Genomic DNA, 14,858 nt, shown 5'->3' on the forward strand with positions numbered 1-14,858 from the left:
GTGTGTGATTTCCTCCCTGACGTTTCTGGCCAGCTTCTCTACGGGGTTGTGTTTCATGACCGGTAGAAGTCCCCTGTACCCCCTGGGTTTGCGTCCTTGTTGGTTTTATGTCTGACCTTTCTGTTGTCTTAAGGAGGTCTGTCTGCTCATGGAAGCATCTAACTTGAACAGTTTTGTGCAGTCAGTCCCCTCCCCAGGTCAGGGACGGGCCTGCCTGCCCGGTGGTCCCTTTATCAACCCAGGTCTGTGACCGGGCGGGCCCTGAACCCACACGTGTTTCCTTTGAAGACTGGAGATAACGGGAGGAGAAAAGCGGGGCTGAGACCAGGCAGCCTGTAGAGAACAGAACATGGAGATTCCAGTTGTTTTCCAGGTAGAACGGTTTCCATTCAAATACTTCTAGCAAAACTTAGGTAATAGCAGTAAGTTGCAGAAACGGCCAAGGACAAGGGGGAGCCTCCATGTGGGGTCCCAGTAGAGGTGACACCCAACGGGAGGAACGTGGTAGTCAGGTCACCCCTCCCACGTCCTGCTAGAGATGCCCCTCTCTGCTGGTTATGGAGGCAGGAGGGAACTTGGCAGGTGGCGCTGGGATGAAGGACAGGAGCCTGCAGGCATTTCCCCAAACCCGCTGTGGCCCACACGGGAGGTCTGGGGATTCACGGGGTGGCCACCAGGCAGGCTTGGCCGAAGGGTTTTGGACCACCGAGTCCTGCGCCAGCAAGATCCCAGGGCAGACGTGGGCGGAGCCTACCTCCTTCAGGGCCACAGCTTGTCACAGCCATGGGCACAGGCCTGGGGTAGGAAGGGCTCTGCCTGCAGCTGGTTGTGGAGTCACAGGCTCTGTCCCCCGGGCCGCCTCCCACCTGTGGCCCCTGAGGAGGGCGTAGGGGGTGGGGCAGGGGGACATCAGAGAGACCCCGGGATCAAGTCAGGACCAGGAAAGCTGGCTCTGCCCTGGACCCAGGCATGAGTGAATGGGACTGCCCACGTGAGCCTCACCTGAGTCCCTGGGGTGGGTCAGCCACTACCTGCAGTGGGAGGGCCAAGGGCAGGGTGGATGGAGGCCCCTCAGAGGACCCCCTGCCCCCCATCTCCCTGGTGACCAGTGAGATACAGTGGCCAGCAGATTCTCTTGGGGTCCCTCCCTCCTCTCAGCTGTGGAACAGGAGTTCATAGGGAGTAAGTACCTTGGGGTCCCCAGCACAGGCTGGATAGAGCTGACCTGTCACTCCTCCCACAGGACCTCACGGGGGGCGTGTTTGAGGACAACCTGAGGTCACTGAACCTGCAGGAGGGCCGGGACTTCCTTCACTTCAGCTGACGGACCCATGGCAGCTGCTCCCAGGTACGTGCGAGGCCCCCAGCAGCTGCAGCCCAGGGCTGAGGGCCCCACATGCATGTGGGGGGTGGTGCCCAGATGCCCTACAAACCCCACTCACCAAGAGGGTGCTCAGTGTTTTTACCAGGCATGTTTTACATCTGGTCTGCACCCCACCATGTATTTCTGACATGGGTCCACATGAGTGTACACACAGACCAAGACCCGGAGCAGCTCCCCTGCTTGGGGCAGGGGCTTGGCTGCCCACCACAGCCTCCTCAGCATCCCTCCCATCAGTGGCACCAGCAGCTTGTGCCTGTCACTCCCAGCTCCCCATGGCCACGAACCCCAATGCCTGCCTCGTTCCCAGCTCTGGCCTCTGTGGGGTCTGTGTGGGGTCAGACTGTGTTAGAGACGAAGGGCTGGATGAGGCTCCCCGGGGGACAGAGGCTGTGCGCTGATGCTCATCCAGTGGGGAGTCACCCCCTCTCTGGGTGTGGCGGAGACCTGGGTTGTGGAGGGAGAGGCCCGCAGTGGCTGGCAGGGGCTGTGGGTGTGAGTGGGCAGGGGAGCGCCTCTTTCTCTGGTTGGTCCTGTGTTGGAGGTGTGACCAGAACTGGGGAAGTGGCAGTTCTGACCACATCCTGGCCACTGGACGTCCGCAGCTACAGCGGTCCTGAGTTGAGAATGGCCTGGCAGTGCCCATTTCTCCATTTGGTCTCTTGGTCTCAGGAGCCCAGTGGCTCTTCCCTGAAGGTGATGCTGGTGCCACTGGGCTTGTCTCCTTGATCCAAGAGAAATCGACGTGTTGAGTTGTTAGAATATTTAGCAACAACCGGTTTTGATGACATCATCAGCGATGCCGGAGTGAGTGATGACTCCCAGGGATGGAGCCCTGCCCTAGTAGTTCACATGAACAAGGCAATAACTCCTGGCGCCAAGGAGGGTCAAGAGGGCTTGAACAATCAGGAGTGGCCGCGTTGTAAAGCCACATCTGAGTCGGAATTCCCAGCCTCGGTGATTAAAGCACTGTGGTCTCTGTGTGCAGAGGGTCTTGGAAGACCCTTCACAAAATACAAAGGTGTCAGTCAGAGGCAGGAGAACTGGTGTTCTGGCCACAGGGCTCTAAAACCCAAAACTGTGTGTATTCATACTGCTGCTGCTGTTGTCAAAATTCTACGCGCTTTTGAAAATCCACACAGAAGCTGTTATTCTGTTATGTGGTCACTGTTTCCAGGAATCTGCCTGAAGATGTTTTTGTCATCAAAACTGGGAGGGGCTCCCACCGGCATCGAGGTTGTTGCTAAATATTCTGCGACACACAGGACAGTTCCCACAGCAGTTACTCGACCTCAGATGGCAACAGTGGAGACTGGAAACCAGCTGTGCACCAGGGAGGTCTGCTGAGCCCACAGGGTCCTGTTCTGAGCAGGTGTGGGCCGGCTGGGGCGGGCTGAGTCCACACGGCCCCCACGTGTCCCACAAGAGGCAGTCTGTCCTGTGGCCCAGGTGCAGTGGCGCCGTCCTGGCCCAGCGGCTGTGCCTCATATGTTCTCACCTGTCCATCCACATCTCTGCTGTGTCCAGACCTCACCCCGGGAGGCAGCAGGCGGGCGGGCCCGAACCCCCTAGCCACAAAAGTGCCCAGGTGAGGAACCTTTACACGCATTGGCCTCTGGACAGGCCCGCATGAGCGCCAGCCCGCGTGGAGAGAAGCCGCCTGTCTTTGCTTCACAAACCCCGAGTGTAGACCCCACTCTGGACAAATGGAAAAAAGGTACAGACCATGTGGTTCTTCCACTTCCTGGAGGTCACACATTGGCACAGCTGTGAAGCTGCCAACCACACCGTTTCAGTGCGGGGTCTGGGCTACCGTCACAAGTCCCCTGTGCAGATGAAACTGGTCCCCGCAGCATTCAAAACAGTGTCAGCTCCAACTGAACAAAACCACACCAAGGCAGGTAACTCGCTATGGCCGTGTGCATTGGATGCTAGAACAGGGTGATGGCGGAAGACGCTACCACACAACCCCTCAACAGCCCCCGCAAAAGGACCCGGAGCAGGTACCCACTCCCACCCTGAGGCGTGGCGCCTTCTCTGCCCTGTGATCTGACGTTAAATGTGAGTCTCCTAGAGCCTGTCAGCGGGTAAGACCAAGCCCAGCAAGGCCATGGGGGGCTGCAGCCGGTCTCTCCAGGCCTGTGCTCCCGGGCACCCCTCCCAGTGGGTCTCAGCATGGGGGTGGGTGGGGAGGGACCCTACACGCCTTTCTGGTTCCAGCTCCCCAACCAGACATCCCCACCGGCACCAATGGCAGACACAGGCAGGCAGCTGCTCGGCAGGGAATTTTATTAAATGTGGGTTGGGGATGAGGATAAAAGTACTGATGGCCAGGGCACTCGGGCGCAGGACGCACGTGAGGAGACGCCACCTGCAGGCAACAGACGCCGGGTCCCTTGCACACCAGCCAGGCCGCCATCTGTGTCTTCCCCGTCAACCGTGCCCAGGCACAAGCTCAGCTTCTGGGACTGGCCTCAGCGGATGGCAAGCTGCGGGGACACGGGGCAGGGCCAGCCGGTCAGTGCCGTCTCCCTAGCCGTCCCTGCGCCCCATTTCCTGCAGGAAACTGCATCTGTGCAGCTTCCCCGAACGTGCCGGGAGCCCTCTAGCCGACACCACCTCTGGGCAGCGAGCGGGTGCAGAGGGTGACTGTCCTGTCCCTACAACTTCACCCATCTTTGTGACATTTTCCTAATAATGTCAAAAGCACGTTTCCTTAGGAAGCTGGTGGTGTGCGTGGCCATCACACAAGGAAACAGTAACACTCAGCGGGCCGTCCTGTCACCAGCAGCAGCACCTGGGGACCGACCAGCGCTGGCCCTGCCCCACATCTGAGGGGGGTCCTGCAGGGCCCCCAGAGAAGGCAAGGGCCGTACACTTGAACGGCAGGCGGGGGTGGGGGAGACTTCACCTCAGGAATAACTCTGCCCCAAAGAGAAGAAACGGAGAGTTAAGAGCACAGTGAACTGACGGACAATGAAGGGAGAGGTGGCTGAATGGAAGGCGTGCCGCAACCACCTGGGCCCTGGGAAGCGAGGGCAGCAGCCTGAGCCCCCTGCGTGGCGCCGCAGTTCTGACCGCAGTACATCAGGAAGGAACGCCGCTGACGAGCGGTCCCTACAGAACAGCAGGAAAACTGCAGGAAGTTAACAGAAGGGGAAGCGAGACAGTGAAAATGCCATTAACCACCGCAAACGATGCCGAGAAAGGAAAGAAAGAGGACTGAAAAGAAACCGGCAAACCAACCCGATAAAGCCAAAATCACACATTAAATGCAAGTGGAGAAAACACTCAAGTTACCAAAAATGGTTAAACTGGATTAAAAAGAGGTAAGACCTGTCTACTGTCAAATATAAGAACATACAGAAATTGGAAGTGAAATAATGAAAAGAGAGGCACTACATAAACACTCAGCATCACACCAAGGAGACGTCGAGGCACGAAGCATTGTCACAGATAAACAAGAAGGTTGCCACCGCTGTGGCTCTCTCGACATCACACCAAGGAGACGTCAAGGCCTGAAGCATCGTCACAGGTAAACGAGAATGTTGCCACCAATGTCGATCCGCCAGGAAGACACCACAGACTTTAAAACATACAGGCTCCTGTAGTGAGTGAAAGCAGCTCAGTCGTGCCTGACTCTTTGCAACCCTGTTGACTGTGTAGCCCGCCAGGCTTCTCTGTCCATGGGATTCTCCAGGAGTTACGGGGAGACTATCCCTTCTCCAGGGGGTCTTAACAACCCAGGAATCGAACCAAGGTCTCCTGCATTGCACGTGGATCCTTTACCAGCTGAGCTACAGGGAACACAGCTTCAAATGCATCACAGAAGTTAAGAAAACTAAAAAAAGAAATTGAGACTTTTCTCAATAATCAACAAAATGGCAGCAAAGTACAGTCAGGCAGATTTGGGGAGCTCTGACCCCAGCTCGAGCTGCTGTGACCCACCTCAGCTCCTGTAGGACCCACAGACTGAAAAGAAATAGAGCCCTGATCCTCTGCCAGGAACACACAGAATAGTCTCAAGTCTCCCAATGCCACACAAGCTGCAAGAGCAGCCTGGAGCCCTCAATGTCAGAAAACCGCAGCGACAAGGCACACGCGCCATGGCGGACGGCGGCCTCGGCGGGCGGACAGCAGCCAGCGCTGGGGGGACAAAGGCCCGGAGTTGGATGGGTGTCCGGGGGGCAACGGACACAGCGGAAGGCTGCTGTGCTGCTCCAAGGGCAAGAGACTGGGCTGCTCAGCGGGCCAGGCCTGGGTGCTGATGCTCCACAGGACACACGTGAGACACGCCTGACGGAAGAGCATGGGGCGCGGGGGAACAGCGGCAGGAACACCGCCCATCGCTCAGGACGGCCTCAGGGCAGAGGCTAGGACGGGCACGGGGTGGGCTTATCTGGTGGGATGGGGGGCAGGTGGGAGAGGAGAGTGTGGGCCTCGGCTCTGCCCCCATCCCACAGTCCTGCTGTGCTGCCTCCTGGGGTCTTGAAAGGGATCAACATGGAATGTGCGGCAGGCAGCTCAGCCTGGAATGTTCAGAGGTCTCCTAAGGAAGGGACCCCGGGTCCCCCAGGTGGCCTGAGGGGCAAGTGATACCTTGGGCACCAGCTGCGGTCTAGGCACACCCAGGAGGTCACACAGGTGGTTCCGCTGGGCTCTTACGACCGGGAGCTCGGCGTCCCTGGGGAGGAGAAGGCAGGGAGCAGTGTCAGCCATGTAGACAGTCCACGTGGGTAAATCTGCCAAGATCTTCCTGTTGGGTGTGCAGAAGCCCCAATGCCTGAGATGAGGTAGAAATCAGGGAAAAGGATGCCTCACCCGCACTCCCAAGGCCTTGCTCCTGAATGCTTTCTCAGGGAACCCCAGAGGATGAGCCCAACAGGGAGCCCCTCGAGGGGCCCTCGGCCCCCAAAGAGCCCCACGCAGGGGCCAGAGCCAGGAAGCACCGAGACAGCAGGGAGATGGGGGCTAGGGCACAGATGGGTTTTATTTGACTTTGAAAGCTGTTTACTTACAACTTTCATTGAAAATAAAAATTCTATTTAGCAACACCATAAAGAAAACTGGGCATGTTTTTCTTTTGTAGTAAGAAAAATAAGTTATCCATAGATCCTCTGGAATTTTTTAGCAAAGGAATCAAGTTATGGGAAAGCACCCCCTCTGCCCTGAACTGAGAGAGGAGGGTGGCGGCAGGTGTGGGAGCTCAAGGAGACCCTGGGGCCCACCGGGCACTGGTGGCTTCATGTCACCCTCCCTTCACTGTCCTCAAGCATGGAGGACACACCTCTGTGCTGTTATCACTGACAACATCACAGACAAACGTGTCCTGTCCAGCGGCTCACAGAGCAGACGCATCCCGTCTCCTGGGGCCATGCTTTCTGCTCTGGAATTTTCATCGCGGGGCCTGCAGCATGTTCACCAGAACACCCTCCTCCCGGAAGCAGGTGTCTCCTGAGGAAACCTCAACGAGGCCCTAGAGCCAGAGGCCCTGCCCTGTCCTTCAGGGCAGCTGGGCCGCCAGGCTGGGGGGAGCCGCATCGCCGCTCAGCCTCCGTGTGCCGGGCTCGGCCCTGCAGGAACGTCACTTTTTTGAGGGAGGGCCACGTGAAGACATGATGCATGTCCCTCCCTCGTAAGCAGGGTGACCTGACCTGGACGGAACCCAGTCCTGGGGGCCCCCACTGCTGCTGCCTGAGCAACCTCTGAACTTTGGTTCTGTGCCCAAAATGGGGACGAGGAGAGTGGTCACCTTGAAGGAGCACATGCAAGTGCCGAGGGTGCGCACATACGTGTGAGCGGTGCCTGGAGCAGGACAAGCGTCACCGCCTGTCATCCTTCAGTGCCGCCCGCTGGACCCGTGCTCAGGGGCCACCCCAGCTCTGCTTCTCCATCAGCGCCTCCTTGCCCCACTCAACACCCCTCTTTCAAACCTGTCATCCAAACCCATCAAGAGTCAAGGAGCCAACAGAGATGGCAGGAACTGTGCTTAAAACACACCTGGAGCCCTGACTTGGAACAAGGGGTGACCCTGGTGCAGGAGGGAAGTGAGTCTCTGGGCTGGGAGGGAGATATTCTTCCTGGTTCCCTCACTCTGTTTGATTTCTGAACACGTCCACGTGTGGCCTTTTCCAAGAAAAGTGAGCAAAGGCCAGCGGATGGCCCTCCTCTGAAGTGAGTCAGGGCCCAGGGGCTCCTTCTCTCCTCGCGGCCACGGCTGACACACGCGGTGCGTCCCCACGGGGCGAGACACTGCCCGCCACACCACGCCTCCCTGCACTTCTGACGCCATAGTTCAGGGGGCAGGAGCTGCCGTTCAAGTGATTTCAACCCCAATAAACTGCAGAAAGGGCGCCCAGAGCCATGGCACCATCAATGGAAAAACGGCCACAGAAAAACAAGAAGTTAGCTTCTAACCAATCAGTGCTCAGAACCACCCAACTTTTCACTTTAAAAAATGGTATTTGGGAAAAAATAACTTCACTTCGAAGATCTTCCAACCCAAACACCCCAGGAGGCATCCTCTCCTCCCTCATCCTCTTGGGTGGGAGGAAGTGAGCCTGTGCGACAGAAACACAGACACGTGGGTGAGGAGGGGTCGGCCAGACACCACTGCCACCTCGTAACCCAGAGCTGAGCCGAGGGCTGGGGCCCCGGAGCCCCTTTCTCCTCTAACCTCCGGAGAGCTTGGGAGAGACCATGACACGCTCCTGGGGTCCCACTCACTGGGCTGCTGCACCCGCTGCGCTCCCAGGAGAAGGCCGGGCCACACTCACCAGGCCGTGCTGCTGAGCACAGCCATGACCTCGTCCAGGACGGCGGCAGGCACCACGTCGTAGGTCAGCACCATCTCATACACCTGGCTGGCCGTGTGCTTCCGGATCTGGCGGGACCGAGAGCAGAGCTGACGGGAGCCTGCCTGGGAGCAGGGACGGGGGCCAGGCAGCTCCTGAGGGCCCAGAGTCCCGGGAAACCAGGAAAGGCTGGCTGGGCAGACAGCTAAGAGGAGCTGACCTCAGACCCCAGTCAGGATCCGTGGCCACAACCACCATGGCCCCCCGTGCCCCCTGGCGGCGCTTATCAGGAGGAGGCCACACAGCTTCCGATATGTCCTCACTGAAATGCTGCATTAAATCCTGCCCCTGATCAGAGCAGTCCTCTCACCTGTTTTCTTGTCTAGCTGTGCCTGGTGGGGACTTATTTCAGAGAACAGGTGCCCTCAGAACCCCCAGGCCCACCCCCGGGGTCCTGGCCAGCAGCTCAGGGCCTGGAACCTGCATTTCTGATCACAGGGAAAGGGGCATCCAGTGGCCCCACTAGGAAGATGTCACATTGGGGTGTATCTTCTGCCAAAGGAAGAGAAGACTGCCTAGCAACCTGACTCTGCGGTGGGGGCTGTGGGGTAGGTGTTGCCCCAGGTGGGGGTAAAGCCACTCAGCTTGGGCCTTCCAGGAGCCCCTGAACCAGAGCCCGCGGGACACTGATAGGCTGAACGCCCATTCTCGGTGGGGCACCCAGGTCCAACTTCAGCCAGGATCCCAGGGGGAAGGGGTCCCGCCGAGTGTGGGCATTTCCCTGGCACCTGGGCCCATTGCCTGGGGCTCCAGGTGAACATCAGGACCCGCCCCCAGGGGCAGGGGCCAAGCTCAATCATCACACGGCAGCTGCTGCACCCACCAGGCACGGGACGCGCCACCCACCGTGACGAGGCCCGCGCTGGCGCCAACACCGGAAAGCATCAGCCCCCGGCACTGATGTGGGGGCCGGGACCCGGGGCTCAGACACTCACCACGGGGAAGGGGTGGCAGAGCAGGAGGAAGAGCTGCAGGAGGGCCTTCTTCCTCACGTCTCCGGGGAACTGCACCAGCCCACAGAACCTGCGGGGACCCCACACTCCAGTGAGTGACCCAGGACGCCCCACGCCTTCACTTCCCGGGGGTGGGAGGGGACCCCCAGACCTCAGGGCCGTCTCCCGCAGGGAGGCAGCCCAAGTTCAACATCCACTTTCCCTCTGTCGGTGGGGGCATCCATACCTCCACTGTCAGGGGATCGAGTCTTGTTCTATGACAAGGCTCCCTGACCCAGTGCCCACTGACCTGTCTAGGAGGCTGGCCCAAGGGTGGGCAGGGTGTGGCAGGGCGCCCCTGCTCCGCCAGGAACACGGGAGGATCAGAACTAACATCCCCAACCCTGTGCTCTCAGCTGTTGGGCCGGCCTCTCCCCTTCCCGCCTTAATAAGTTCTTTGGAACTCACACCGCGATGCTGGACCGCAGTTTCTGAACGTCTTTGGATTTCTTGATCTCTTCCTTACAAAGCGCAAGCAGCTTCACACAGAAGGGGTGACTGAAAGGAAAGCACAGGACCTGGGGTGGGCTTCCGGGGAGCATCTGCCAATGGCGGCCCCCAAAGACAACTCACCTGGGGATGCACACCAGGGCACACAGCAGGGGACAGAGCCCCACTGTCCTGTGCACTCGACAAACCGCCTCCCCACAGCACCTCCCTGCCCCATGGCCCCGCAGCAGGAGGGCAGGCCAAGCCCTGGTGGGGCCTCGAAGTAACAGCAACGCCCAGAACCCCCGCCCCACTGCACGCCCAGCCAACGTGTGCCATGGCAGCACCAGGCTCAACCCAGGACCAAGGAGGACGACCGCACCGTGACTGGGTCCCGGACTCCTGCATCCAGGTTCCTGGAGGGTCAAGGGGGGACCAGAGGCGCCCCCCACCCAGTTCTGCTTGACCGAGGAGAACGTGAGGCCATGGCAACCACGACCAGCGTGGGTCCCCATGAGAGGAACACGCTCCTCTCTGGCAGAGCCGCGACCCCAGGCCAGCTCTCGACGCTGAGGTCCCTCCCGTTCTCAGCCTGCGTAGCTGCACCCCAGCTCGCCTTCTTCCTGCTGGTGTGTCTGCTTCCCCTCTGCTCCCCTCTCCCTAATAGTGGGGCACCCCCAAGGCTCTGCCGAGGCCCTGCTCATCTACATGCCTGCCCCGGCCACTTGTCTACACCTGCCCCCTCCGTGCCCCCATGAGACCACATGCCACCCGTTTACTGAGGACTTTCTACTGGGTTCCAGCCTTGATGATCCATCTCCTCTGGACAAGATCTATAAGCACCTTAAACCAAGCATTTCTGCTGTGAACCGAATGTTCCTGTCTACTATGCTGAAGTTCTAACTTGGAATGTGAGGGCATTAGGAGGTGGGGCCTTGGGAGGCTGACGTGGAGGCCATAGGGGATCAGTGGGCTAAGAGAAGACGTGGTCTCTAGGTGGTCTCTCTGCCACTTGAAGACACAGGAAGACCACGTCCCTCTGCTGAACTTGGACATCCAACCTTCAGCACTGGGAGGAATGAGTTTCTGGCGTTCAGTCACCCGGGCTGTGGTATTCCTTACAGCATCCTGACCTGCTAGGAGAGCCTTCCAACTCGGCCCCCAGGCCTCTGGTCCACACCTGCTCCATCCAGCCTTCCTGTCTGAGAACCACTGCGCCCTCCCAGGGGCCTGCCCAGGAGCCCACGGTCCTCGGCTGCCTTGTGCCCGCACACCCACAGAGATCTACTGGCAAGCTGCTCCCCTCCAGCACCAGCAGCCACGCACCCCCCAGCTGGAGATAAGCCTGACAGCCTGAAGTGCTGCTTTCTGCTACCATTTCAGTCTGAAAATTTTCAAAGCAGGAAAATAGGTTAAGATCTGAAACAGAACGCTTAGCAAGTACGGCCGTGCAATATACACGAGGATCACATCCCACAGCCCGTGGGCACAGCCCGTGCACACACAGGCTACTGCTCAAACAGGAGGCGTAACAAACACGCTGGGATGCACCACCAGCAAATTAGAGGAGAAACCCTTCGATGTCAGAAGAGCACTTCAGAGTCTCAGCAAAGGCAGAGCAACAGGGACCAACCAGATCCAGTCCCAGCTGGAGGAACTCAAAGTGAACAGAACTCACAGGACGGCAGGCTGCGAAGGATGGGGGCCGCCGAGGCCTGAGAGGCACAGGAGGGGAGCCTGCAGCTGCCCAGCTTCCTGCCTGTGGCGGGGATGTAGCGGGCACACAGAGGGGACCTGGGCAGAAGCCGGTGCCACCCTTTTTTAAATTACAGGCCAGAGGCCCCAAAAGAGTCACCCGAGCCCTGGTCAGCACAAGGATGCTTCCCTGGCTGTGGAAGAACCCCCAGAAATATGACCCTCAACGACTGTCACCATCAGCCTAGGGGGAGCTCTGAGATCAAGTGACCGAGAGCAGAGACCTCAGGAGTGGGAGAAAATGAACCCCAGATGCCAGAGATGCAGACAGGGAGGCCGGCACAGCGGCTGCGATGCTCCGTGCTCGGCAGCTGAGCAGCCCTGAACCCAGCGGAGAGGGAAGTGGGCTCGCATCCGCTCCCTGCGCCCACCCCACCAGCCTCCCAGCGGCCCCGCTCTGTCTGAGGTGGGCTCTTCACCTGGCCCAGGTCCCGGCACCGTGACCATCACAGGCCCTCTGCGATCCCCGTTCACCATCCAGCCCACCGTCCACAGCTGTGCTGACTGCAGGCCCCCGTCAGGGGCGACGCCCCACCTGCTCTGCCAAATGGACAGCGGGAGCCCCCAACCCCCACGGGAGCAGCCGATGTTCTTGGTGGCTCTTAGAGTGTGTATGAAAGCTGACCCTGAACATACCAGGAAACTATCTCCCAGAAGCCTGATCTCTGGATCTGATCAACGTTTCTCTGAAAGGTGAGCCCGGGGCTGAACCACTGAGGCAGCACTGAGCACAGAACACGGGGAGCACTCACTCCTCCTGGGTGGTGAAGACGTCGAAGCACCCGTTGGCCAGCATCTGGTCCAGCGTCTTGAGCAGTGGCACGGACACCCTGGGGGGAAGGCAAGTGTGAGACGCCAGGTGTCAGAACAGCGGAAGGGCAGACCCGTGCACGCGGGAAACTCAGTGCTGCTGACACGCGGGCCCTCCCTGGACGATGAACAGCTCAACCCCAGCCAAACTCCTGGCAGGACGTGCAGGAAACGACAAGCCAGTCCTGAGGCTAGTGTGCAAACACCAAGGGTGAAGGCAAGCCCACACGGCGACGGGAAGAAAGCATGGGCCGGGGGAGCTAGCACCGCTGCCTTTACATGATCGTGGCAGAGCTCAAGTGACCAAAACCGTGATCCTGGTGTGGAGACAAGCAAATACGCCCAGGAACAGGAGTCCCAAGCTGGGCCACACACCCACCATTCCTGAGAATGATGCAAAAGCAACGCAGTGGGAAGGCCAGTCTTTCCCACACGTGGAGCACCGGGGCATCCACAGGCAAAACCGGGACACAGACCTGGACCTGCAGTCGCATCACACAGAAACCAACGCCACACAGACCCGAGGTCTGAACGGACACTCAAACTACGAAACTTCTAGGAGAAAACGTAGGAGCCAGTCATGGAGCCTTGAGTCAGGCAGAAATTTCTTAGATAACAACACAAAAAACACCATTCATACAAGAACAAGGATACAAACAAGTTTATCAAAGTGTAAAATGCTTTTCCTTAACAGAGAGACTGTCAGGAGTGTGGAAGACAAGCTAGAGACTGGGAGGAAACGTGCAAATCACATCTCACAGAGGACTTGTCCGACACGTGTAAGGAAACCTCAAACTCCAGCAGCATGTTAAAAACAAGCATCCAGTGAAAAAAAAATGGTCAGAAGATCCGATTTAACCAGACTGAAGAGGCTCTGCAGACAGCCACCGAGCGCCCAAGAAGAGGCCCGGCGCCCTCAGTCCACAGGGGAGGCAAACTACAGCCACAAGGAGACACCGCGCCCCGTCACAGCTGAAGTGAAAGGACCGACCAGGCCAGCTGTGGTGAGGATGTGGGCACCCAGATTTCTCAGTGACAGAAAGCAGATCGGTGGTTGCCTTGGGGCTAGGGGGCCGCAAGGGGTGGGGGCGGGGGTCAGGAGGCAAACTGTGGGCGACAGATGTGCTTGCTTCCTGGTTGTTGACATGAGTCAAACTCAGACTGCACTCTTTACGTGCCTCTCGTTAGGTGTTGCCCACGCCTCAGAGCAGAGGGCCCCGGGTCGAGTTCCTGTTGTTGAGACTGTCTGGCTCCCAGGAACAGGGCCTGGGTGAGGGGCGTGCAGTCAAGCCACAGTGACCGGTGCCCGGCTGCCCTGGGCCAGCCGAGCACCGAGTCCAGGAACAGCCGTCTCAGAAGGCGCACGAAACATCCCCAAGTCTGCGGTCAGGGCTTTGGGGTCTACACTCCATCTTCTTGGAAAAGCAGTTAACAAAATGCTACAGCGGAAACGATGAGAAGACCGGTGGCTTTCCAGTCCTGGCGGTCACGGTTGTTCGTGAGCCACGTGTCGGAACAGCGGCTGTGACATGCAGGCAGGCACAGCCGGGAAGCACCCAGGCCAGCGCTGGACAAGCTCTCCTGGGCTCACAGCCCCCGGCGTTCTACTTCCAACATACACAGCCGCTCAGAGTGCAGGCTCTGAGGGGTCTGGGAGGTGACGGCCAGACCCGGGGATGCGCGCTTGGGGCATGCCCTTGCCTGGCTGTGCCCACCTTACCTCCCCACAGAATCCTGCTGGGCAGTGAGACCCTGGGTGTCTGAGAAATCACTGTGACAGCGCCAGTGCTCACCTGTCGTTCAGAAGATTATCCTCAAAGACCTGCAGGAGGGTCCCACCGAAGTCTTCCAGGGCCGCTGGGTCGTTCTGAATCTCCTTCATGTGCTCGAAGAGGCCCTGTGTTGAGTACCTGACCTGCCACACAGAGAAGTGTTCTCATAAGAGGGACAAGACCACCCTGCTCCCAGTTCCCCTCCCCCGGGCTGCCTGTGGACAGACTTGAAACATCCACTACACAGCACGGGGGTCCGGCGGTCCAGGCCAGGCGTGAGGGGCCCCTCATGGGGGTGTCGACACCCATATCAGGGACAGCCCAAGCCCTCACACCCTGTCACTAAATTTCTAAGGAGCACTGCTTAGATGCCTGGCATCTGGGCGACCACTGCTGCTGGGCAGCAAAAGCAAAGGCACTCCCCTCAGGATAACACGAAACCCCATCACACACCACCTGACAGGCGAGTCCTCAGGGAGGAGTCAGCAGAGCAAGGGAGCAGATGCGGGGCCCCCTCAGACAGCAGACCCCGGCTCATGAAACAGAGCAGGACGACAGTGGGCGATGGTCATTAAAGAAAAATGCAATCACGAGATGGATGTGCGAGGAAAAAGCACAGATCAAACTGAACGTTTGGTAATGAAATATACAATTACTGAAACACTGAACATTCATGAGTCTGAGCAAGCTCCAGCAGACAGTGAAGGATAGGGGAGCCTGGCGTGCTGCAGTCCTCGGGGGTCACAGAGTCAGACACAGCTGAGGACTGAACCGCAGCGACAGAATATTCAGCAGTGGGAGGGAACAAGCTGGATACACAGAACCGCAGAGCCGGAGTCACTGAAGAAGCATGAAGGCGGAGGGC

General features: G+C 58.8%; 2 protein-coding genes across 17 annotated transcripts in view; one reads left to right on the top strand and one right to left on the bottom strand.

The window, feature by feature from the left end:
- B3GNTL1 (UDP-GlcNAc:betaGal beta-1,3-N-acetylglucosaminyltransferase like 1) overlaps positions 1 to 14,858 on the top strand; it is a 131,732-nt gene that overhangs the window by 103,964 nt on the left and 12,910 nt on the right. For 5 of the 13 annotated variants that reach the window (XR_011246833.1, XM_069541856.1, XM_069541862.1 and 2 more), the window contains 2 exons: positions 1,244 to 1,348; positions 2,559 to 5,235. Coding sequence is in view for 6 of the 13 variants with exons in the window: in XM_069541856.1 (XP_069397957.1) it covers positions 1,244 to 1,324 (81 nt within the window). In the remaining 7 variants the exon portion in view is untranslated. Of the gene's footprint in view, positions 1 to 288; positions 374 to 1,243; positions 1,349 to 2,053; positions 5,236 to 14,858 lie in introns of those variants that run through there. The other 8 variants (XR_011246830.1, XR_011246827.1, XR_011246828.1 and 5 more) reach the window with 4 other exon arrangements.
- TBCD (tubulin folding cofactor D) overlaps positions 3,654 to 14,858 on the bottom strand; it is a 142,485-nt gene continuing 131,280 nt past the window's right edge. The window contains exons 33-39 of one of the 4 annotated variants that reach the window (XR_011246826.1): positions 14,015 to 14,136; positions 12,048 to 12,241; positions 9,636 to 9,725; positions 9,171 to 9,258; positions 8,158 to 8,264; positions 5,981 to 6,065; positions 3,654 to 3,870 (exon numbers count right to left, since the gene is read on the bottom strand). Coding sequence is in view for 3 of the 4 variants with exons in the window: in XM_069541845.1 (XP_069397946.1) it covers positions 5,906 to 6,065; positions 8,158 to 8,264; positions 9,171 to 9,258; positions 9,636 to 9,725; positions 12,164 to 12,241; positions 14,015 to 14,136 (645 nt within the window). In the remaining variant the exon portion in view is untranslated. Of the gene's footprint in view, positions 3,871 to 5,846; positions 6,066 to 8,157; positions 8,265 to 9,170; positions 9,259 to 9,635; positions 9,726 to 12,047; positions 12,242 to 14,014; positions 14,137 to 14,858 lie in introns of those variants that run through there. The other 3 variants (XM_069541844.1, XM_069541845.1, XM_069541846.1) reach the window with 3 other exon arrangements.

Source organism: Ovis canadensis, chromosome 11, assembly GCF_042477335.2.
Source record: "Ovis canadensis isolate MfBH-ARS-UI-01 breed Bighorn chromosome 11, ARS-UI_OviCan_v2, whole genome shotgun sequence".
Taxonomy (NCBI): Eukaryota; Metazoa; Chordata; class Mammalia; order Artiodactyla; family Bovidae; genus Ovis; species Ovis canadensis.